This window comes from Aquarana catesbeiana, linkage group LG06 (assembly GCF_042186555.1).
Source record: "Aquarana catesbeiana isolate 2022-GZ linkage group LG06, ASM4218655v1, whole genome shotgun sequence".
Taxonomy (NCBI): Eukaryota; Metazoa; Chordata; class Amphibia; order Anura; family Ranidae; genus Aquarana; species Aquarana catesbeiana.
Genome location: NC_133329.1, coordinates 410,978,737 through 411,003,658, shown reverse-complemented (window position 1 = coordinate 411,003,658; position 24,922 = coordinate 410,978,737). Strand labels below are relative to the sequence as shown.

The following is a 24,922-nucleotide window of genomic DNA, read 5'->3' as shown; positions in this document are numbered from 1 at the left end:
CCCCCCCCCCCCCCCCAGACGCACTGTGAAAAAATGTATTTAAAAAAATACATAAAAGAATTGTAAAAAAATATAGAAAGTAAAATGTGTCCTTTCCCTGTCTCAAAGGAGAAATGTTTGGACCCCTGATATCTCACCAAAGCCAACAGGGTTGAAAAAAAGCAAGAATTGTAAAAAAGGAAAAAAAAAACTACTGACACCATCCACCCCCCCCCCCCACCCCCCCAAAAAAAAGCACTGTGAATAAAATAATAAAAAATAAAATTGTAAAAGAAATTAAATAAAAATAAAAAACTACTGACACCGTCTACTCTACTGACAAAATCCATTCCTTCCCCCCTCCCCCCCAAAAAGCAATGTGAAAAAAAGACGCACTGTGAAAACATTTATTTAAAAAATACTTTTAAAAATATTTCAAAAATACATTTTAAAAAAAAATAAATTATTAAAATTGTAAAAAATTGAAAATAAAATAATAAAGACAAAAAAACCTACTGAACACAGTGTCATTTATACATTGATCAGTGCTTATTTTTAGCATTGATCACTGTATTAGTGTCACTGGTCCCCAAAAAGGGCCACTTGGACCCCTTTCACACAGGGGCGCTTTGCAAGCCCTATAGCGCTAAAAATAGTGCCTGTAAAGCGCCCTGAAAGAGCCGCTGCTGTGTCTCCAATGTGAGAGCCCCGAGAGATCTCACAATGGAGCGGTGCGCTGGCAGGATGGTAAAAAAGAGTCCTGCTAGCCGCATCTTTGGAGCGGTGAAGGAGCGGTGTATACACTGCTCCTTCACCACTCCTGCCCATTGAAATCAGTGGGGCAGTGCGGCTATACCGCCGGCATAGCGCTGCTGCAGCAGCGCTTTGCGGTGGTTTTAACCCTTTCTCGGCCCCTAGCGGGGGGGGGGGGTGTGTTTTAAAAGTGCACCGCTAGTGGCCGAATAGCTCCGCAAAATTGACAGTAAAGCGGCACTAAAAATAACGGTGCTTTGCCGCCAACGCACCCACCGCCCCAGTGTAAAAGGAGCCTTAGTGTCAGATTTGTCTGCCGCAATGTCGCAGTCCCGCTAAAAATCGCAGATCACCGCCATTACTAGAAAAAAACAATTAAAAAAATGTAAAAGTCCCTAAATCTATCCCCTAGTTTGTGATAACTTTTTTGCAAACCAATCAATATACGTTTATTGGGATTTTTTTTTTTTACCAAAAATATATAGCAGAATACATTTTGGCCTAAACTGATGAAGAAATTAGATTTTTAAAAATGTTTTATTTTTTTTGGATGTTTTACAGCAGAAAGTAAAAAATATTGATTTTTATTCTAAATTGTCGCTCTTTTTTTGTTTATAGCGCATAAAATAAAAACCGCAGAGGTGATCAAATACCACCAAAAGAAAGTTCTAATTGTGGGAAAAAAAAGAACGTCAGTTTTATTTGGGTACAATATCACACGACTGCGCAATTGTCAGTTCAAGCGACGCAGTGCCGTATCGCAAAAAATGGCCTGGTCATGAACGGGGTAAATTCTTCCCGAGGGTTGAAGTGGTTAAAAAATGCCTACTTTTCGCCATGGAGCATCGCGCGCCTCTTTTTTTTTTTTTTTTTTTTTTTTTTCTTGTGAACGCCCAGGGCCCACTTGTGATTTTGCTCACAGATTCTCCCCTGACTGACTCTGTACTAATGACACTGGCTGGGAAGAGGTTAATATCTGGGGGCATTGAAAGGGTTAACTCTGTGCCTGAGCGCGTGTAATGTGTGGGCTGTGAGGGGCTCTTACTAAAGGATTTGCCGGGTTTTATTCTCTACTTTGCACTTGGCCCTGTCAGTAGAGAGCTCTGTGTTGTTTAGCTTCACAGAGCTCTCCCCTGTCACTCGCTCCGCCGATCGATCGGGTCCCAGCCATCAATCATTGTGACAATTGGGGACGTTGTGAATCATTGTGAGCCAGTGACGGCACAGCCGGGTAGGCGGGCGAGCGCGTGCCCCCCGACCCAGAAATGCCAACTCCCGTATCTATACCCGACTCTGCGCGGCTGGGCTGCAAAACGTCAGAGCGCGGTCAGCAACTGGTTAAAAGAGTTGTAAAGTCTCAAGGTTTGCATTCTATGCATTCGGTTGAACCCCCCCCCCCCCCCAGAGCCCCCCCTTTTTTCTTACCTGAACCCGATCGTTCCAGCGATGAGCCCAGCAGCTCCAGCCGCTGCCTCGGGTCCTGATTGGATAGATTGATAGCGGCTCCCACTGCTGTTAGTCCAATCCAGTGACACGGGAGCCGGGGGGGCCGAGTCCTGCTGTCTGTGTGAATGGGTGCAGCAGCGGGACTCGGGAGTGTACCCGCATGGGTGCCCCCCCATGGAAAGCGGCTCTCGATAGGGGACACCCAATGAAGAGGAGGGGCTAGGAGTGCCACCGGGGGGCCCCAGAAGAGGAGGATTGGGGGCCGCTCTGTGCAAAACCCTTACACAGAGAAGGTAAGAGTGAAATCTTTGTTATTTTACAAGAAAAAATAAATGAACCTTTTACAATCACTTTAAAGCGGAACTTCAGTAAATTTCTCATCTTTCCATCTATTAAATCTGCTGCCGTTTTTGTTGTTTTATCTTTGGATAGTAAAACATTTTTTTTTTTCTGCCAGTAAATCCCTTATACAGCCCACTTCCTGTTTCCTGTCTGGTCATTAGTCTAGGATTATGACATCATACACAGCTCTCTCTATTGCTTTCCTGAGAGTTTGCCAGGAAGGGAGGCGGGATGAGTCATAAGAGGGCCAATGAGAGCTGCAGAGCTGGAGTTGTGTCTGTGTAAATCCAGGAAGTGAACAGGCAGCAGCTTCAGCTGCCCACAGTTAAAATGGCTGCAGCCAGACTCAGTGGAGGGAGATTTCTGCAGCATATTTGGCAAATACAGAATCCCAGTATATATAAAATAATATGCAAAGTGGTTGGAGGGAAGCTTCAGAATGGCAAAGATGTTTTTATTACAAATTATGTGAGCAGAGTGCAGTTCCTCTTTAAAGCGGCATTAATCCCAAAAGCAACATTTATTATATTGCATCTTACCAATTCTTACATGTGACGCCTGCAGTCATTTTCTTTTTTAGGCTTTCTTTTTTTTTTTTTAACCTGGTGATTCTGCCAGTAAGTCTGTTGTGTTTTTTAAGAGAAGCTCTCTTCCAGATGTATCAGTTTACAGGGATGAGACAAACCATTTGCCACTGACGGGGGTACTTACAATGATCAGCTTTTTATTTATTCATGAAAAAAACTTTATCCCAAAAGGAGCAAAACTGGAGCTGAACTGATTATAAAGTGTGATCTGGAGTTTGGCTTCAATGTGTTAGTGTATCTAAATCTGCTAGTCTGTCTAACACTCCTTTTCTTTTTTCTCCAGTTCAGATTAATTACTATTAAATGTTACTTAATGTAAAAAGTTCATTTCTGGTTTTCTTGCTGCATCCTCTCGTATTTTCTGCGTCTTGCTCCATCCTCTCGTATTTTCTGCATCTTGCTGCATCCTCTCGTATTTTCTGCATCTTGCTGCATCCTCTCGTATTTTCTGCATCTTGCTGCATCCTCTCGTATTTTCTGCATCTTGCTGCGTCCTCTCATATTTTCTGCGTCTTGCTGCGTCCTCTCGTATTTTCTGCGTCTTGCTGCGTCCTCTCGTATTTTCTGCATCTTGCTGCATCCTCTCGTATTTTCTGCATCTTGCTGCGTCCTCTCGTATTTTCTGCATCTTGCTGCGTCCTCTCGTATTTTCTGCATCTTGCTGCGTCCTCTCGTATTTTCTGCGTCTTGCTGCGTCCTCTCATATTTTCTGCATCTTTCTGCATCCTCTCGTATTTTCTGCATCCTCTCGTATTTTCTGCATCTTGCTGCGTCCTCTCGTATTTTCTGTGTCTTGCTGCGTCCTCTCGTATTTTCTGCATCTTTCTGCATCCTCTCGTATTTTCTGCATCTTGCTGCATCCTCTCGTATTTTCTGCGTCTTGCTGCGTCCTCTCATATTTTCTGCGTCTTGCTGCGTCCTCTCGTATTTTCTGCATCTTGCTGCATCCTCTCGTATTTTCTGCATCTTGCTGCGTCCTCTCGTATTTTCTGCATCTTGCTGCGTCCTCTCGTATTTTCTGCATCTTGCTGCATCCTCTCGTATTTTCTGCATCTTGCTGCGTCCTCTCGTATTTTCTGCATCTTGCTGCGTCCTCTCGTATTTTCTGCATCTTGCTGCGTCCTCTCGTATTTTCTGCATCTTGCTGCGTCCTCTCGTATTTTCTGCGTCTTGCTGCGTCCTCTCATATTTTCTGCATCTTGCTGCGTCCTCTCGTATTTTCTGCATCTTGCTGCGTCCTCTCATATTTTCTGCGTCTTGCTGCGTCCTCTCGTATTTTCTGCATCTTGCTGCGTCCTCTCGTATTTTCTGCGTCTTGCTGCGTCCTCTCATATTTTCTGTGTCTTGCTGCGTCCTCTCGTATTTTCTGCATCTTGCTGCGTCCTCTCGTATTTTCTGCATCTTGCTGCATCCTCTCGTATTTTCTGCGTCTTGCTGCGTCCTCTCGTATTTTCTGCGTCTTGCTGCGTCCTCTCGTATTTTCTGCATCTTGCTGCGTCCTCTCGTATTTTCTGCGTCTTGCTGCGTCCTCTCATATTTTCTGTGTCTTGCTGCATCCTCTCGTATTTTCTGCATCTTGCTGCATCCTCTCGTATTTTCTGCATCTTGCTGCGTCCTCTCGTATTTTCTGCATCTTGCTGCATCCTCTCGTATTTTCTGCATCTTGCTGCGTCCTCTCGTATTTTCTGCATCTTGCTGCGTCCTCTCGTATTTTCTGCATCTTGCTGCGTCCTCTCGTATTTTCTGCATCTTGCTGCATCCTCTCGTATTTTCTGCATCTTGCTGCGTCCTCTCGTATTTTCTGCATCTTGCTGCATCCTCTCGTATTTTCTGCGTCTTGCTGCGTCCTCTCGTATTTTCTGCATCTTGCTGCGTCCTCTCGTATTTTCTGCGTCTTGCTGCGTCCTCTCGTATTTTCTGCATCTTGCTGCGTCCTCTCGTATTTTCTGCATCTTGCTGCGTCCTCTCGTATTTTCTGCATCTTGCTGCATCCTCTCGTATTTTCTGCATCTTGCTGCATCCTCTCGTATTTTCTGCATCTTGCTGCATCCTCTCACGTTAGTTGATTGCTGTTCAGAGGAAATGATGAGCAGATCCTGGTTTTACTTTTACTTAAAAATTAATAAACAAAGCGATGGCACGGAGTGAATCCTCCAATGTTCCCTGTAATACAATTAGAAATGGTCGGAGACTCAGAGGAGCCGGATTCTTCCTAAGCAAATTAAAGTATTTGTGTTCTCTATGATGATAATGATGGCGGCAATTATAGCCGGAGTTCTGGGATGGTTAGAGAAGTTGCGGCGTGTTCCCGGTCATTAAAAATAAAGGTCATTGCTAAGATTTTCATCTTCAGCGTGCTTCTTCCATGTTTTTCTGACTTTTCTATTATTATTTATTTTTTATTGTTTATATATAGATAGATATTCATACACACATACATACAGTATCTCACAAAAGTAAGTACACCCCTCAGTCACATTTGTGTAAATCTTTTCTTCTATCTTTTCATGTGACAACACTGAAGAAATGACACTTGTCTACAATGTAAAGTAGAGAGTGTACAGCTTGTATAACAGTGTAAATTTGCCGTCCCCTCAAAATAACTCAACACACAGCCATTAATGTCTAAACCGCTGGCAACAAAAGTCAGTACACCCCTAAGTGAAAATGTCCAAATTGGGCCCAATTAGCCATTTTCACGTCCCGGTGTCATGTGACTCGTTATGCCGCGTACACACAGTCGGACTTTTCGGCTACAAAAGCCCGTCCGACAGACTTTTGACTGACTTGCGGCGGACTTGCGGCAGACTTTCTAACGAACGTACTCGCCTACATACAATCACACAAAAGTCTGACGGATTCGTACGTGATGACGTACACCGGACTAAAATAAGGAAGTTGATAGCCAGTAGCCAATAGCTGCCCTAGCGTGGGTTTTTGTCCGTCGGACTAGCATACAGATGAGCGGATTTCTGGGTCCGGCGGAGTTACGACCTAAAGATTTGAAGCATGTTCCAAATCTAAAGTCCGTCAGATTTGTGGCTTGAAAAGTCAGCTGAAAGTCCGGGGAAGCCCACACACGATCGGATTGTCAGCCGGCTTTGTTCCGTCGGCGTCCGTCGGACTTTTGAAGACAAAAAGTCCGACCGTGTGTATGCGGCATTAGTGTTACTCCATGCCCAAGAGGGTTAAGGCAGTGCTGGAAAATAATGGTGGCCACACAAAATATTGACACTTTAGGCCCAATTTGGACATTTTCACTTAGGGGTGTACTCACTTTTGCTGCCAGTGGTTTAGACATTAACCGGTTCCCAACCGGCTCGTGTACATATACCGCGGCACAACGGCAATGCTGTGCGAAACTCTGTACAGGTATGGGGTTCCTTTTAAGAGCTGCCGGAGGGGGACCTGATGCACATGGCCGGCGGTCTAAATCGCTTCCAGTCGTGCACGAGCACCAGCACGGCGATTTGTGTGTGTGTGTGAACAATCAAATCCCTGTGCTGTCAGAGGAGAGGAGACATGTTTGTGCCTAGTAAGTAGGAACAGCGAAATATCTCCTCTCCTATTCAATCCTATCCCCATATAGTTAGAACACACACGAGGGAACACACGTTTAACCCCTTGATCGCCCCCTAGTGTTAACCCCTTCCCTACCAGTGTCACTTACACAGTAATCAGCATTTTTATAGCACTGATCGCTGTATAAATGTCAATGGTCCCAAAAATGTGTCAAAAGTGTCCGATCTGTCCGCCGCAATACCGCCATTACTAGTAAAATAAATAAATAAATAAAAATGCCATAAATCTTTCCCATAGTTTGTAGACGCTATAACTTTTTGTTGCGATTTTTTTTTTTTTTTTTTTTACCAAAAATATGTAGAAGAATATATATTGGCCTAAACTGATGAAGAAATTTGTTTTTTTTTAAACATTTTCGGGGATATTTATTATAGCAAAAAGTAAAAAATATGTTTTTTTGTTTAAAATTGTCGCTCTTTTTTGTGTATAGCGCAAAAAATAAAAACCGCAGAGGCGATCAAATAGCACCAAAAGAAAGCTCTATCTGTGGGGATAAAAGGACGTCAATTTTGTTTGGGTGCAGCGTCGCACGAGTGCGCAATTACCAGTTAAAGCGACGCAGTGCCAAATTGTAAAAAGTGCTCTGGTCAGGAAGGGGGTTAAACCTTCCTGGGCTGAAGTGGTTAAAGCCGAGTTACACCCAAAAATGGAACTTTAAGTACTTATGTACTTGTGACCCCCTGACATGCCACATTTGGCATGTTAATTTTTTTTGGGGGGGGGCGGGTACCTAGTTTTCACAGGCACCCAGTTCACCTATAACCCCTCCCTCCCTGCAATCTTCTGGGACACGTCACAGGTCCCAGAAGATTGCCCGGCCATTCATAACGCGCAGCGCAGCTCGTGCCCAGCTGTGATGCCACAGCCAGGTGCCCACACTTGCAATGCCGGCGCCGTGGAGAGGAGGGGCAGAGGAGCGAGGCTTCAAGCGGCCGCATCGCTGGACCGTGGGACTGGTGAGTGTCTGATTATTAAAAGTCAGCAGCTACAGTTTTTGTAGCTGCTGACTTTTAAATGGGTGGAACTCCACATTAATGGCTGTGTGTTGAGTTATTTTGAGGGGACAGCAAATTTACACTGTTATACAAGCTGTACACTCACTACTTTACATTGTAGACAAGTGTCATTTCTTCAGTGTTGTCACATGAAAAGATAGAAGAAAAGATTTACACAAATGTCACTGAGGGGTGTACTTACTTTTGTCAGATACTGTGTGTGTGTGTGTGTGTGTGTATATATATGTATATATATATATATATATATGATTTTAGTATTCTATTGTTTTTATTGTATTATATTTTTTAATTCTATATCAAATCTGTAACTTTTTACCTCAATTGAAGTGTTATTAGTGTGAGGTGATTGGATAATCCTCTTATGGAGGGTATTGTTTTGAATTTCAGATACATTTGAAGCATGCGTGGAACAAATGTAGATCTTCTTTTTTTTTTTTTTTTTTTTTACTCGGACAAAAAAAAAAATAATTGGGCAGACTTGATGAACCACTTTTTGGTGGCACTTTTGACTTGGATCTCTTGAGTGTAAAGACAAATCAAAGTCGCATCAAAAGTCGCGCTACAAAGTCTCACTGTAAATCGTGCGACTTTGGAGGCGCGCTAATGTGAATGGAGCCTAATGCCCCGCACACACGATCAGAAAATCGAACGGAAAATACCGCTTTCAAATCAATTGTATGATAATCGGATCGTTAATACAAAGCTTTCAAGAGCCGATCATGACAGTTCATCTGATATTATTCTATCGGACGTGCGCAAAGTTTTGTTTTTTTTTCGTACGATTTTCGTTTAATCAGTACAGCTATCGTTCGAAAATGCAATACAAATGCATTACAACGCATGGCATCACTTCCAAATTTTTTTTCTGTTGTTCCGAATTTTCGTGACTCTAGTAAACTTATCAGATTCGATCTGAGACTTGCATGCAAAAAAAAAAAACGGGCGATCGTTCGTCTGATAATCTCATCGTGTGTACGGGGCTTAAAGCGCAGTCACTACTCAGCAGGAGGCAGAGACTGCATTTCTACAGAGCAAAGGTGTCCTGTATACCCTCCCCCCCCGTATATGTTATACCCCCCCCGTATATGTTATACCCTCCCCCCCTGCGTATATGTTATACCCTCCCCCCCATATATGTTATACCCCCCCGCATATGTTATACCCAGAATCATGGCTTTTGAAATATTATTTTTTTATTGATAAGTTGCAGAAATAATTGATTTTATGTGAAACATTTTAAGAACTTCAGTAAGAATTATCTGCTTGTAAGTTGCCTGTATAAAGTGACTGCACAGAAGGTAAAGCTGAACTCCGGGCACACAGCTAAACACACCGATAAAATGGATGTATGGGAGCTGTTTACTTGGATTTGTATTTCTGTCCATCCTGTCCTGGGATTTACACAGCTCCGCCACACAGCACACCTCTGTCTGGCAGGGGAGGCGACTTGATTTTTCTCTGCTGCAGTTCAGTAACACCTACAGGTCTTGTCCCTCCCCCATCCTGTGACTGGACAGGAGAAGCAGCTGACTGATGAGCTCATCTCTCTGTCAGTCTGATTTCTTCTCCTATCAGCATGCTTCTTGTACTGCAGCACACCTGATTGGCTCTTTGTGCTGTTTCTCCCCCCCCCCCCCCAAGTCTGAGCCCTGCTGTATAGGGTCCGATACCAATTCTAGCTCAGGTAGACACGTGCAGTTCCTTTCATTACGAATGGAAATTCAGACCAAATTTTTGTTATTTGGATGTATACGAATTTGCGCATTACAATAGTAATGAATTTAAACGAATGGTGAAACGAAATTGCGTCCCAAATAACGAATTATCCGAATTCGAAAATGAAATTTAAAATTAAATCGAATTAGAAAACCAAATTCGAAATGTACACATATTGCTGACTATTGCTAATTTCCTTCAGAATGTGTCTATTAAAATATATCCATCTTTCGAAAAGAATAGAATAAAACAGAATGGAAAAAGAATGCAATAGAATAAAATAGCATATAAAAGGAATAGAATAGAAAAGAAAATAGGATAGAATATAGCTGTCTTCCGAAATTCGAACTTCGAAAATAATAGAATAAAATAGAATAAAATAGAATAGAAAATACGGGAATAGAATAAAATAGTATATAAAGGAATAGAAAATAAAATAAGACTAGAATATAGCTGTCTTCCAAAATTCGAACTTTGAAAAGTATAGAATAAAATAGAATATAAAGGAATAGAATAGAAAAGAATAGTATAGAATATAGCTGTCTTCTCAAATTTTGAATTTCGAATAGAATAAAATAGAATAGAAACTGAAAGAATAAAAAAGAATAGATTAGAACAGAAAAAAAGATTAGAATATAATAAAACATAATAGAAAAGGAATAGAGTAAAATAGAATAGAATACAGTAAAAAATAAAGGAATAGAATAGAACGAAGTATGACCGTCTAACAAAATTTTTATTTTGAATAGAATAGAACCAGCTATTCTTCACAACGAATTTGGATCAATTCGATATTTTCAATTCGAATTCGATTCAAATGCTTTGAAACCATTGGAAAAAATTAGAATCTGGTCAAAAAACAAGTTAAAACAAAACAAATTTCATTAGAATATAATGATACCAAATGAATAATTTCAAGAATCGATCCGAAACGAAACAAATATATTTCATTCTGCACACATCTCCCGGTGAGCACATACGTGTTATATCAGGCCGGGCTCGGAGTTCTGATAGGAGCTGTAACTCCCCTGGGTTGGATGTGGCTGGCTGGGGCTTGTAGTTCTCTTGGTATGTGAAGAGTAACAATGTATCATAGTTACATAGTAAGGCTGAATAAAGACACCAGTCCATCCAGTTCAACCTGAGTGAGTGTGGGTGCGTGTCTACAATCATCCCTATTTTTTTTTATGTAAGGTACCCATATAGCGCCGTCAATTTACGCAGCGCTCCACACATACATCCCTCACTCACATCGGTCCCTACCCTATCATTCCTCATTAGCCGGGTGCATGGAGTTTGTATCGGCAGTGACAATGTATCGATGACGGATCTCATTCTTCTCTTGCAGGCAGCAATGGGGGACGTGAAACTTGTGTCGGGTTCTCTCTGTAAGGCCTCGGTGACGATGGACCAATCCCGCGCCAAGTCCTCACTGCCGCGCGCTGCGCCCGCTTTTACCCTTCCGCCCAGGAACACCCGGGTCACGTTGGGCGGCACAGCCAGGATCGATGGCAAGGTACCCCAGATGATTTATTTAGACTTGTATGTAACCAAACCGTATTCTACCCGTAACACCGGGTTGGAGGCGCATGGAACATCGCCCGGTGTAAAAGAACGCATCGGCTGTGTGCAGTTTTTGGAGTCGCATTCGATTTTGCATTTTTCTAACTAAAGTCAATGTAAACCGTAACTGGCATTTCGTTCGCTGTGTGCTCTATGTGTATCATTGCTCTGTGTGTATCATTGCTCTATGGGTGTCATTGCTCTATGTGTATCATTGCTCTATATGTATCATTGCTCTATGTGTATCATTGCTCTATGTGTATCATTGCTCTGTGTGTATCATTGCTCTATGGGTGTCATTGCTCTATATGTATCATTGCTCTATATGTATCATTGCTCTATGGGTGTCATTGCTCTATTTGTATCATTGCTCTATGTGTATCATTGCTCTATGTGTATCATTGCTCTATTTTTATCATTGCTCTATGGGTGTCATTGCTCTATGTGTATCATTGCTCTATTTTTATCATTGCTCTATGGGTGTCATTGCTCTATGTGTATCATTGATCTATGTGTATCATTGCTCTATGTGTATTATTGCTCTATTTTTATCATTGCTCTATGGGTGTCATTGCTCTATGGGTGTCATTGCTCTATGTGTATTATTGCTCTATGTGTATTATTGCTCCCTTTGTTGCATCTAAATACAGCTGATCTCCTGCAGCTTCTTTGCAGCCACTTCCTGTCCACATGCACCGCAGTGATGGTTGTATGACATTTCTCAGGGCGGGTTTCCTGATGACAATACTGGCCCAATAGTCTGTGTCATGTGTGCTGAAAACACCCTTGTAGGCATAGCTCCCAACTGTCCCTGATTGGGAGCAATGTCCCTCTGTCCCCCTCATTTTGGTCTGATTTATATAGCTTTATATAAAATGCACTTTTTATCTTTCAAAAGGTGTTTCCCGCTGCTTAAACCTTTCATCCAATTTTTAAATTGCTGTATTTGTACATTTTGAAAAGCCAATATAAAGGAATAGTAGTGGTAAAAAAAAAGCCCTCCTGGATTTAATTAACCTTTTTGTGGGTTAATTCCTCTTTAAGGGGGTGTGGCAGGGGGCGTGTCCCATGCCTACATACATTTGCTGGTAGGTGTCCCTCATTCCCATCTCAAAATGTTGGGAGGTGTGCTTGTAGCCTCCATCAGAAGTCTGTGACCAGGTAAAAATTGGGAGCGTTGTCACCCGATAACAGGAAGTGCCTGAACATGGACCTTCATGGCGGGATCACCGGGGATTATTTTAATGTTTGTATTATTTTAATGGAAGCTGCAGAGTTAAAAACCTTGAAAATGACTTTTTATTCAAAGTTCATTTGAGATATTTGTGATACAGAGAACCCTGGAGAGGTGGAGACCTACCAGAGCAACATAGAGGTAGATGGTAGGTCACTGTGTGCAGCGTGCTTTTCCTTTAAGAAGATAACCTACCAGAGACCCATTATAATGTAAGGAAGGTCTGAAGAGTGCAGGGGTCAGTAATGCAGAGTTCAGAGGTCAGAGTGCAGGGGTCAGTAGTGCAGAGTTCAGAGGTCAGAGTGCAGGGGTCAGTAGTGCAGAGTTCAGAGGTCAGAGTGCAGGGGTCAGTAGTGCAGGGGTCAGTAATGCAGAGTTCAGAGGTCAGAGTGCAGGGGTCAGTAGTAAGTAGCACAGAGGTTGTGAGTAAAAAATGCAGAGTAGTAATGCAGAGGTTCGGGTGCAGGGGTCAGTAGTAAGTAATACGGAGATCAAGGGCCAGTAGAAAGTAACACAGAAGTCAGGAGTAAGTAACACAGAGTTTATGGGTCAGTAGTTAGCAGAGGTCAGAGTTCAAGGGTCAGTAGCAAGTAATACAGAGGTCAGGAGTAGGGATGAGCCGAACATCCCCCCCCCCCCCTCCCCGTTCGGTTCGCACCAGAACATGCGAACAGACAAAATATTTCTGCGAACACCATCAAAGTCTATGGGACACAAACGTGAAAAATCAAAAGTGCTCATTTTAAAGGCTAATTTGCATGGTATTGTCCTGAAAAGGGTTTGGGGACCCGGGTCCTGCCCCAGGGGACATGTATCAATGCAAAAAAAAAAAAAAAAGTTTTTAAAATGGTCGTTTTTTCCGGAGCAGTGATTTTAATGATGCTTAAAGTGAAACAATAAAAATGAAATATTCCTTTAAATATCGTGTCTGGGGGGGTCCCCTAGGTCTGCCTGGGGTGTTCTGCGGCGCTCAAATTTCCCGGGAACACCTCATAATATTCGCTGTTCGGCGAACACCCGATGTTCAAGTCAAACTTACGTTCGATTCGAACATCAAGCTCATCCCTAGTTAGCAGTATGCACAACAAGGTTTAGGGATTAGTAGTAGTGCAGAATTCAGAGGTCTGGAGTTAGTATTGTAGAATTAATGGGTCAGTAGTAATGCACAATTCAGAGGTCAGCAGTAACACAGAGTTCAGAGGTCAGTAATAAGTAGTGCAGAGTGCTAGGGGCAGAAGTAAGTCATGCAGAGTCAGGGGGTCAGTAGTAAGATGAAGTACAAAGTTCAGGAGTAAGGAACCCAGAGTTTAGGGGTCGGTAGTAATGTGGAGTTCAGAGGTCACAGTGCATGGGTCAGTAATCAGTAACACAGAGTTCAAGGGTCAGTAGCAAAAAACACAGGGGTCAAGAGTAAGTAATGCAGAGTTGAGGGGTCAGTAATAATGCAGAGTTCAGAAGTGAGAAATGCAGTGCTAGGGTCAGAAGTAAGTCATGGAGAGCCAGAGGTCAATAGTAAGTCGCACAGAGTGCACGAGTCAGTAGTAAGTAAGGTAAAGTTCAAGAGTCAGTAGTAAGTATCACAGAGCTCCGGGGTCATTAGTAAGTAACACAGAGTTCCGGGGTCAGCAGTAACACAGAATTCCGGGGTCAGTAGTAAGTAACACAGCGTTCCGGGGTCAGTAGTAAGTAAAACGGAGTTCTGGGGTCAGTAGTAAGTAGTGCAGAGGTCAGTATTAGGTAATGCACATTGCACTGGTCAGTAGTAAGTAACACGGAGTTCCGGGGTCAGTAGTAAGTAACACGGAGTTGCAGGGTCAGTAGTAAGTAGTGCAGGAGTCAGTATTAGGTAATGCACAGTGCAGGGGTCAGTATTAGGTAATGCACAGTGCAGGGGTCAGTATTAGGTAATGCACAGTGCAGGGGTCAGTAGTATTTAACACAAAGTCCAGGATTCAGTACTGATTGAAATAACTGAAATCCAATGAATGAAAGGGGCGGGGCGGAGGACAGTTAGGCTGGGGAGGAAAGAGCTAGACAATGCTGGATGTCCTCCAGCCAGGAAATGAGGGCGAGGCTCTTACTTGCTGCAGCTTCTAATGCACATGGTGAGAAGCTCACAGTGTGCGGTGAAATCAGAGGAAGCCGTTTCAGTCCAGGAGAGGAGCCGGTACACCTGAGCAAGACTGGGGGGGGAGGAGGATATAAATGGAAATGAAAGGGGCAATTTTCAGTAATGAATGTTTATGACGTCACCTCTGATATAATGGTTTCCAGAACTGCTCTGCATGCTCCGGCTGACTCTCTGGTTGGTGGGTCTGCTGGTATTTGTAGTTCCTCTTCCCGCCCTGATCCCGGGTCACAGATCCTGCAGCTGTGTGTGGAATGCAGGAAACTGACGCGTTTCCCGGGATTGAAGTAACGACTTTAATATCACTTTTATTGCATTTTCTTCAGGAGCGCTTCAGCTAATGTGCGGCGCGTATTTCCTTTGATGAAATGAGACTGCGCATGTGACTCTCCGCCCGGTGACGCCACAGCTGAGACATTTCACTTTGGCAATCAGAAGCGGCGGAATTTCGCCGAGCTCTTTGCAATGTCTATTAAAAGGTAACGACGGCTGGCTGCGCGGTGACCTGGAGTTGCGCAATCTTTGGAATGGATGATCTGCGGCTCCGGCTTCCAACTTTCCAGATATTAAGTGAGAGGCGATCGTTCGGGGTCACAGCTACCTTCTGGGAATGTGCGGAGATTTACCGCCGGCCACATCATCGGGAACACCGACAGGGCCAAGGGGCGAGGGTGCTGGGTAAAGAATTCTAAAGTCTCTCCAGATCTGTCAGCCAGAGAGGAATAAAAATCTGAAGACCTGATTCTGAGATTTCTGTAAATATTCAGTCTGAGGATAATATGAGAAAAGCACATGGCAACGTCTCTGATCTATAGGAGCCCCTACAGGGGATCTACAGCCATAATTACACCCGCTGTGCCCATTATGAGGAGTTCCCACCATCCCTGTGCTGAGTTCCTGGGTCTGTACACCCGCTGTGCCCATTATGAGGGGTTCCCCCCATCCCTGTGCTGAGTTCCTGGGTCTGTACACCCGCTGTGCCCATTATGAGGGGTTCCCCCCATCCCTGTGCTGAGTTCCCGGGTCTGTACACCCGCTGTGCCCATTATGAGGGGTTCCCACCATCCCTATGCTGAGTTCCTGGGTCTGTACACCCGCTGTGCCCATTATGAGGGGTTCCCACCATCCCTGTGCTGAGTTCCCGGGTCTGTACACCTGCTGTGCCCATTATGAGGGGTTCCCACCATCCCTGTGCTGAGTTCCCGGGTCTGTACACCCGCTGTGCCCATTATGAGGGGTTCTCACCATCCCTGTGCTGAGTTCCCGGGTCTGTACACCCGCTGTGCCCATTATGAGGGGTTCCCACCATCCCTGTGCTGAGTTCCCAGGTCTGTACACCCGCTGTGCCCATTATGAGGGGTTAATTTTGTTTATTGAAAAATCTTACAAACAACAACTTATATACAATAAAACCATAATAAATAAATAAAACATATTTACAAAATAATTGAATATGATTATACAAAACAAGAACATAATAAATGGTGCAAAGCAAATTGCGCACAACACAATCCCTATGGGAGAGCCAGACTAAGGAACATCACCGTCACCATGCATGGAGCCTTTTATCAAAAATATATTTGATCTTGAAAATCTAGGGGAGTGAATCAAGAATACAAAGAAAAGCCGCACACCCCGAGATCAACAGGCAGCAGCTACAGAGTCCTGATATTCCTCCACGCCCTTATCCAGGCCTCCTGCTGCCACCTGCCTTTCTCAAGACCCCAAATCTTCCCAACCTCACCCAGAATGTCCTGACCACCACTTCGATAGGGAGGATTTTACTCCGTAAGGACACCTGACACCGTGCACTCCACGTGAAATAACGGACTACTAGACTTACTAAAAAAAGTGTTTCCAAATCATAATCCCGACGAGTCTGGAATGCCCCATACACCCACTCTGCATAACTCATATGGGGGAGGAAGGGTATACTCAGAGCCCTCCCCACCCTCTTGTACACCTCTATATTAAAAGGGCATTGAAGTAGAAAGTGATCCATGGACTCCACCACTCCTCCACACTCCACTCTCGGGCAGCCCCGATCACTCATGGAAAGAAACTTCAAGTTGCCCTTCACATATAGTTTTCCATGAAAGGCAAGCCAAGCCTGATCCCTAAACTTCATTGGGATCCTCTCCAAATTAATCAATCGCAAACCCTCCCCCAAAACCAGGCTTGGGCAATCCCTCAAGGCCAGTGGCTCGCAAAAAGCAGAGCTCATGATCCGCTTCTCAAGAAGTTTCCTTGGAAGAGATCTGACTTCTCCTGCTGTTACTTGCCGCTGCCGAAGCATTTTCAAACACTGGGCAACATAAGCCGGGAGCTTATCATGCTTGACCCTCAAGCTTTTCACTGGCCCACCATTTTCCCAGTCTCGCAGAAAGGGCCTAAACCAGGACTGGAAAATACCAACCCACCCAGGCAGTCTCTCTGCCAACATGTTACCAAGATTGTACTTCAGAAACATCAGAGAGAAAAAGACTACAGGGTTGACCATCCCTAGACCACCCTCCCGCCTAGGAAGGTAAGTCACATTCCTTTTGACAAGGTTTATTCTGTTCCCCCATAACAGCTGGAAGAAACAACTATAGATCCTGGTATAGAGAGAAACTGGCAAAATGCAAACAAAACTGACATACAGAAAAATCGGAATCAGGTAAGTCTTGATCAGATCAACCTTTTGCCTCAAGGAAAGCTGCCAACCTTTCCAGCTTGCCACCTTGGCATCGGCATTCTCCAGCCTGTTCACCCAATTTGCATGACCATAGTCACCTGGGCCGAATTCAGTGCCTAGAACTCAAATTTTTTGTTGGGGCTCCGGGAAGTCATCCGGGAGAACAAAGCTCTCACCTTCCACACCCATCCAGAAAGCTTCACACTTGTCCTGGTTGACCTTTGAACCTGATGCCTCTGCATACTGCCCTATCACTGAGACCACCTCCTGCGCCTCCGCAGTCCCAGAGCTAAAAACAGAAACATCATCAGCATAGGCCACAACCTTCAAAGGAGGCTCACCAGCGATGCCCAAAGGTACCCCACACAAAAGTCCACTCTCTAGCCTTCTAATGAAGGGGTCGCTTGCAAACACATATAGCAGAGGACTCAATGGACACCCCTGACGCACACCCGAGCCGACCGCAAAGGGCTGCCCGACCCAACCATTAACCAGAGGAAAGCTTTCAGCCCCTTTGTACAAAATCTTGAGCCAATCAATGAAACCCCCCTCCAGGCCATATTTGTCAAGAAGGAGCCACAAGTACTCAGGATTAACCCGATCAAAGGCCTTAGCCTGATCCAATGTCAGCAAAAATTTACCCCAATCAGCAGCCCTACAACGCTCCAAGGCCTCCAAGGTTGTGACGATGCCATGTAGCTCTAGCTCTGATGCATTTTGTCACGTGACCCTTAACTTTATCATGAGTCACCTGACGAAACACGTCACATCCGGAGCTTTGTGACGTCATCACGCCTGGAAGCTGAAATAATCCAAGGTTATGCATGTACACGTTGATGTGCCTTTAGTTCACAGGTGCCCAGTGAGTGACCTGAATGTGATATACAGAGGGTGACTTTTTATTTCAATATTTTTATTAATATATATTTTGTTTTCAATTATATTTGTTGATTTTATTGTTGCTTCTGTTTGTTTTTTTTCTGATCTAACATTGGTGGGAATATAAAGTATCCCTATTGATAATTAGCGTGGCTACTAGTACTTCTCTATAGGGGAAGCAGGGCGTTCCATCTACTTGTTATATAAAGGTGACCCGGCTCTGGAACGCTCCATGTACAGGGGGGGGGGGGGGGATGGAAATCTCTCAGCAGAGGTGAAGAATTAAGCCGTCATCTTCCAGCAGAAAGAAGATTCAGACATCGAGGTGGAAAAACAAATCCTCTGATTCCAGCTCCAGGAAGATGATTTAAAGGAGGTGTTCGCTCCCCATATTCATTGGAACATTTTGTTCTTCTGGAAATACGTTAAAGTTGAACTGTGGAGGGGATCAGATCTGCATGGAGTCTGTATGTTCCTCCTTATCACTACATCTTCCTCTGATTTCCTATCCACTGCTCATTGAAGAAGTTCTCAGTTTTCTGGGTTAAATGACTTCCAGTGTAATGTGACCCACTTCCTCTAATGGACCCACCCCCAGCCTGGGACTGGACAGTGAAGGGAGAAGCAGCGCAGTGATGAGGTCATCCCTCCGTCAATTTGCTGTCCCTCTTATCCGTGTGTTTCTTTTAAGCATTGATAGGCTACCTGTGCTGCTTCTACCTTTCCCAGTCTGTGCTCTGCTGTACAGGGACTGCAAGAGGCTGATGGCAAATCCTACTCGGGTACTTAACACATTGCTTAAATTAAAAGAATGGGACATATTAATGAATACAGAGTTGCATTAATGTGCGTCTTTTAAATCTGCTCTGAGTTTAAAACAACTATATATATATATATATATATATATATATATATATATATATATATAAATAAAATGGTACAAACTGCAGCGATGGTGAACCGGGGCCTCAGCAGCCAATCAGCAACCAGCTTACTAAAGTCAGATCGTGAAGAATATGTTGTCTTTTATTCATTGCGGCTTTTAATCTATTTCATTATGTGGAGTAGTTTTAGTTGGTACGTAGTTGTCTGTCCCCGAGGAGGACCTCGCCGTCAGGACACTTGGTGCCGCGCCGTCCTCCATACAGCTTTGTGTCCTCAAATCGCCACCTCTGGACTTGTTACCATCAGACGTTCTCGCAGGTCACACCAGGCCGGCCAAACATCCGCCTGCTAACAAGACGGGAAATTCACACTTTACTTCAACAAGAAGTAACTGTGACTGATGACTTCTTATTAGTCAGAGAGGTCAGAGAGTGTCGGCGGCAATAAAGAGCCAAATTACTGCATGTTCACCTGATGGATGACATTGAGGGGACATTAGAGTGTAAGCTCCTCTGTACAGAGACTGATGTGACTTTGGGGGGGGGGGGGGAGGGGACATTAGAGTGTAAGCTCCTCTGGTATAGAGACTGATGTGACTGGCTCAGTGATCTTTCTACAGCACTGCGGTATATGTCAGAGCTATTGAAATACAGTGAATATAATCGTAATAATTCTATCCATCTCTGCATTCCTCGTATTGACATGCTCTGAGGTTGCGGAGTTCCTCGTCTGTTGGTCGCGGTGTATATCAGGGTGTAATTACTCCCTGCATTTTGTACGGTTTCCTCGCTATTGGACGCAGGCACCGCCAAGCTCCGATGCTGATTGGAAACAGATGGGGTTCAGCGCTGCCGTCCAATACAACGTGCTCATTTCAGAGCTAAACTCGGTTCTGCCACAATTCATCATCGCTCATTCCATCATTATGGTCAGAGGGAAACCTAAAGGATTACAGAGTGGATGTGATATATATTATAATGGAAGACAGCTTCAGATAAAGATTTATATAGTGGGTGGGGGACGACTCTCTGCTACATCCACTAAGCGATAACTGCGTCTGAATTGGCAAAATCATTAAACTGAAAATTCTATTAAAATCACAGTCGTAGAATCCTACAAAGATACAATCCTATAAAGGTACAATGATACAATCCTATAAAGATACAATGATACAATCATATAAAGATACAATGATACAAACCATATAAAGATACAATCATATAAAGATACAATGATACAATCATATAAAGATACAATGATACAAATCATATAAAGATACAATCATATAAAGATACAATGATACAAATCATATAAAGATACAATCATATAAAGATACAATGATACAAATCATATAAAGATACAATCATATAAAGATACAATGATACAAATCATATAAAGATACAATGATACAATCATATAAAGATACAATGATACAAATCATATAGATACAATTCTACAATCCTATAAAGATATAAAGATACAATCATACAATCCCACAATGATACAATCCTATAAAGCAGGGGGAGGCAACCTTTTGAGCACAGTGTGCCGAAAAATATTTTTAAAGAAATTGAGAGTGCCGATTTTATAACAAAAAAAAGTCAACTTCACACTCTCAATCACAAAAATGATTTTTTTTTAAAGTAAATGCTGTAAACTACTTAGTAGTGAGAAATTAACATCCTGCAACTCCACACCTCAGATCACTGCCCCCCCCCCCCCTCCTGCAAATTTGTTTCACCACTGTACCCCCCTGCACATCTGCCCCACTTCTGTACCCCCCTGCACATCTGCCCCACTTCTGTACCCCCCTGCACATCTGCCCCACTTCTGTACCCCCCTGCATATCTGCCCCACTTCTGTACCCCCCTGCACATCTGCCCCACTTCTGTACCCCCCTGCATATCTGCCCCACTTCTGTACCCCCTGCACATCTGCCCCACCACTGTACTACCCTGCACATCTGCCCTACTTCTGTACCCTCCTGCACATCTGCCCTACTTCTGTACCCCCTGCACATCTGCCCCACCACTGTACTACCCTGCACATCTGCCCTACTTCTGTACCCCCCTGCACATCTGCCCTACTTCTGTACCCCCTGCACATCTGCCCCACCACTGTACTACCCTGCACATCTGCTCTACTTCTGTACACCCCCTGCACATCTGCCCCACTTCTGTACCCCCCGCACATCTGCCCCACCACTGTACTACCCTGCACATCTGGCCTACTTCTGTACCCCCTTGCACATCTGCCCTACTTCTGTACCCCCCTGCACATCTGCCCTACTTCTGTACCCCCTGCACATCTGCCCTACTTCTGTACCCCCTGCACATCTGCCTTACTTCTGTACCCCCCTGCACATCTGCCCTACTTCTGTACCCCCCTGCACATCTGCCCCACTTCTGTACCCCCCTGCACATCTGCCCCACTTCTGTACCCCCCTGCACATCTGCCCCACTTCTGTACCCCCCTGCACATCTGCCCTACTTCTGTACCTCCGTGCACATCTGCCCTACTTCTGTACCCCCCTGCACATCTGCCCTACTTCTGTACCTCCCTGCACATCTGCCCCACTTCTGTACCCCCCTGCACATCTGCCTCACTTCTATACCCCCCTGCACATCTGCCCTACTTCTGTACCCCCTGCACATCTGCCCTACTTCTGTACCCCCTGCACATCTGCCCTACTTCTGTACCCCCTGCACATCTGCCCTACTTCTGTACCCCCTGCACATCTGCCCTACTTCTGTACCTCCCTGCACATCTGCCCTACTTCTGTACCCCCTGCACATCTGCCCTTCTTCTGTACCTCCCTGCACATCTGCCCTACTTCTGTACCCCCCTGCACATCTGCCCTACTTCTGTACCTCCCTGCACATCTGTCCCACTTCTGTACCCCCCTGCACATCTGCCTCACTTCTATACCCCCCTGCACATCTGCCCTACTTCTGTACCCCCTGCACATCTGCCCTACTTCTGTACCCCCTGCACATCTGCCCTACTTCTGTACCCCCTGCACATCTGCCCTACTTCTGTACCCCCTGCACATCTGCCCTACTTCTGTACCTCCCTGCACATCTGCCTCACTTCTATACCCCCCTGCACATCTGCCCTACTTCTGTACCTCCCTGCACATCTGCCCTACTTCTGTACCCCCCTGCACATCTGCCCCACTTCTGTACCTCCCTGCACATCTGCCCCACTTCTGTACCTCCCTGCACATCTGCCTCACTTCTATACCCCCCTGCACATCTGCCCTACTTCTGTACCTCCCTGCACATCTGCCCTACTTCTGTACCCCCCTGCACATCTGCCCTACTTTTGTACCCCCTGCACGTCTGCCCTACTTCTGTACCTCCCTGCACGTCTGCCCTACTTCTGTACCCCCTGCACGTCTGCCCTACTTCTGTACCCCCTGCACGTCTGCCCTACTTCTGTACCCCCTGCACGTCTGCCCTACTTCTGTACCTCCCTGCACGTCTGCCCCACTTCTGTACCCCCCTGCACATCTGCCCTACTTCTGTACCCCCCTGCACATCTGCCCTACTTCTGTACCTCCCTGCACATCTGCCCTACTTCTGTACCCCCTGCACATCTGCCCCACTTCTGTACCTCCCTGCACATCTGCCCTACTTCTGTACCCCCTGCACATCTGCCCCACTTCTGTACCCCCTGCACATCTGCCCTACTTCTGTACCCCCCTGCACATCTGCCTAACTTCTATACCCCCTTGCTCTACTGTGCCACTGATGAACCCCCATCTCATCTGCCCCACCACTGACCCCCCCCCCTGCTCAGCTGTCCCACTGCTGTACAAAACAATAGGTATTCCCCTTCTACCTTAGCTGTGCAGTAAAGAAATAAATATATGGTTGCAGCAAACACCGACAGGGATCAAACACCACCCAAGAAAATAGTACAAAATAAACCAATATACGGTGCTGCACTCCAAAATTAAAGTGCTACCATAAAGAGTGAAATCCTAAGTGCATAAAGTCATAAACATACAGATATGTGTGCAAATAGCATAAATTCCAATGTGGAGATAACTGCAAACAAAGACATTCACTGTGCAATAATGCATATATAAAACGCTGTATGTCCGTAATAAAGTGCAAAATTGATATAGAAAAAAATAAAGCAAAATATGCAGTAAAAGTTCAAAAATGTAATATAAATATAAATGGTGTCTTCAGAGAAGAGTGCTGGTGATTTGAAGTGCTAAATTACATTTAGCGGGATACAAACAAACGAGCGGCAAGCTCGTGACAAAAACGTCACTTCTGGTGTCCGTACGTTCATGTACGGACAACGAAAGTGAAGTTTTTTGTATGCTGCTTTAAATGTCTTAATGTGAGTACCGCAGTATACCCTGCTTAAAAATAAAATATTTGTTTTGATATACTTAACTATTGGGGTTTTCCTGACTCTCTTTCTCCCTTTTGCTGACCCAATATATTGTCCTGAGAGGAAGTTTTATAAATGACCCAAGGAAAGAAAACATATAGGACATCAACATTGGGCTGCAGTTAGTTTGGAACCACTGAGGACATAAACCCAGAGAGATCGTTTGTAGGACACAGCAGTGGCGTCGCTAGGGGGTGGCTTTTGGGGCTATAGCCCCGAATCTGTGGCCCATAGCCCTGAGTCTCTGCAGGGGTCCCCAAGGGGAGGGGAGGCTCTTTGGAGACCCTGATACAAGGGGGAGGCTCTCTGGGGACTCTGATTCAAGGGGGGGCTCTCTGGGGACCCTGGCAACAAAAGTCAGTACACCCCTAAGTGAAAATCTCCAAATTGGGCCCAATTAGCCATTTTTAGGGCTGTTGCTGATTAATCGATTTTTTTTTTAATCGACTAATTTCGATTAATTATAACGCACATACAGATCCAACTACTTTTAGCTGACATCATGCGTAGCTCCTCCCCCCGTACGCGTTACGTTCAATCAGAACTTCCTCAGCGGGGGTTGGGGCTACGGCGTCACCCTACAGTCTATTTAAATAGCACCGTTGTGCATCAGGGGGACCGATGGAGAGCCAGAGACATCCATCACCTGCTGAGACAGCAAAGTGTCAGCTCTTTGGAAAAAAAAAGTGCCCTCATCATAAATGTTTATTGATTGCTGGATAACCAATCGATGTCAGTTCATCGCCAAACTGACTTACAGCCAGGAAAGCCCTCAGAGATGTTCATAGCCATGTCCAGGATTTACATGTTTATCTGAATACTTTGACCAGTGAGATCAATCAAATCGTTAAGAATCTGTCTTCCTCAATTTATGATTTCACCGACATCGACGCCACCGGACTCCTCCCCCCTTCCCTTCGTTAGCAGATGGGGGCTCTTGGGAAAGGGGGGAAGAGTCAGGTGACGTCGATGTCCATGATGTCACCAGATCTCCGACGGAACTCCCTGAAGACTCGGAAGCCGGCGGAGAGGTGAGTACCGATCAAAAGAATTTTGATCGATCAAATGAATTAACGATTAATCGAGGAATTGATCTTTAATTTTTCCAGCCCTAATAAATGGCTATAAAATCATGCCTGGAATGCACCATACATACTCACCTGATCACAATAACAGATACTTGGATACTCAGCTACACTGGTCTAGAATAGATACACTGGTCTTAATAAGCAGCTGCATATACTGAGACCCGGATAAACAGGTCCAGATAGACCTATCCATATACTTAGCTACAGTATATATACTTAGAAATATACAGGTCTAGAGACACAGGTCCATATTCATGGGTTTGGATGACCAGCTGAATATACTCATACTTATACACAAGTCTGGATGACCAGCTGCATGTATTCAGGTCTGGATACACAGGTCCAGATAAGCAGCTGCATATACTCAGATCCAGATACAGAAGCCACATTTACTGACATAGATACCAGACATGCATTTCGGGAATTTTCATTTCATTTCGGATGCATTTTTTCACTGAAGAATTTCATTTCATCATATTCATTATGTTGAATCGATTAGTTTTTTTGTGTCTTCGGCATTCGCTTCGCATTATTCGTTGGTCCGGGTGGATTTGAAAAACGTTGCAGTTTTTCCCGGAGATTGCTATACATTAGTTTTCGGTTTCGATATTTCGGGTGGATTCATTGTTCATATATC

General features: G+C 44.6%; 1 protein-coding gene across 2 annotated transcripts in view; it reads left to right on the top strand.

Moving 5' to 3' along the window:
* The window catches only part of MYLK (myosin light chain kinase), a 270,170-nt gene that overhangs the window by 41,802 nt on the left and 203,446 nt on the right, over positions 1 to 24,922 (top strand). For both annotated transcript variants that reach the window (XM_073634487.1, XM_073634486.1), the window contains exon 2: positions 10,770 to 10,937. In XM_073634487.1, coding sequence (XP_073490588.1) covers positions 10,776 to 10,937 — 162 coding nt within the window. In that variant the 5' untranslated portion in view covers positions 10,770 to 10,775. The remainder of the gene's footprint in view (positions 1 to 10,769; positions 10,938 to 24,922) is intronic.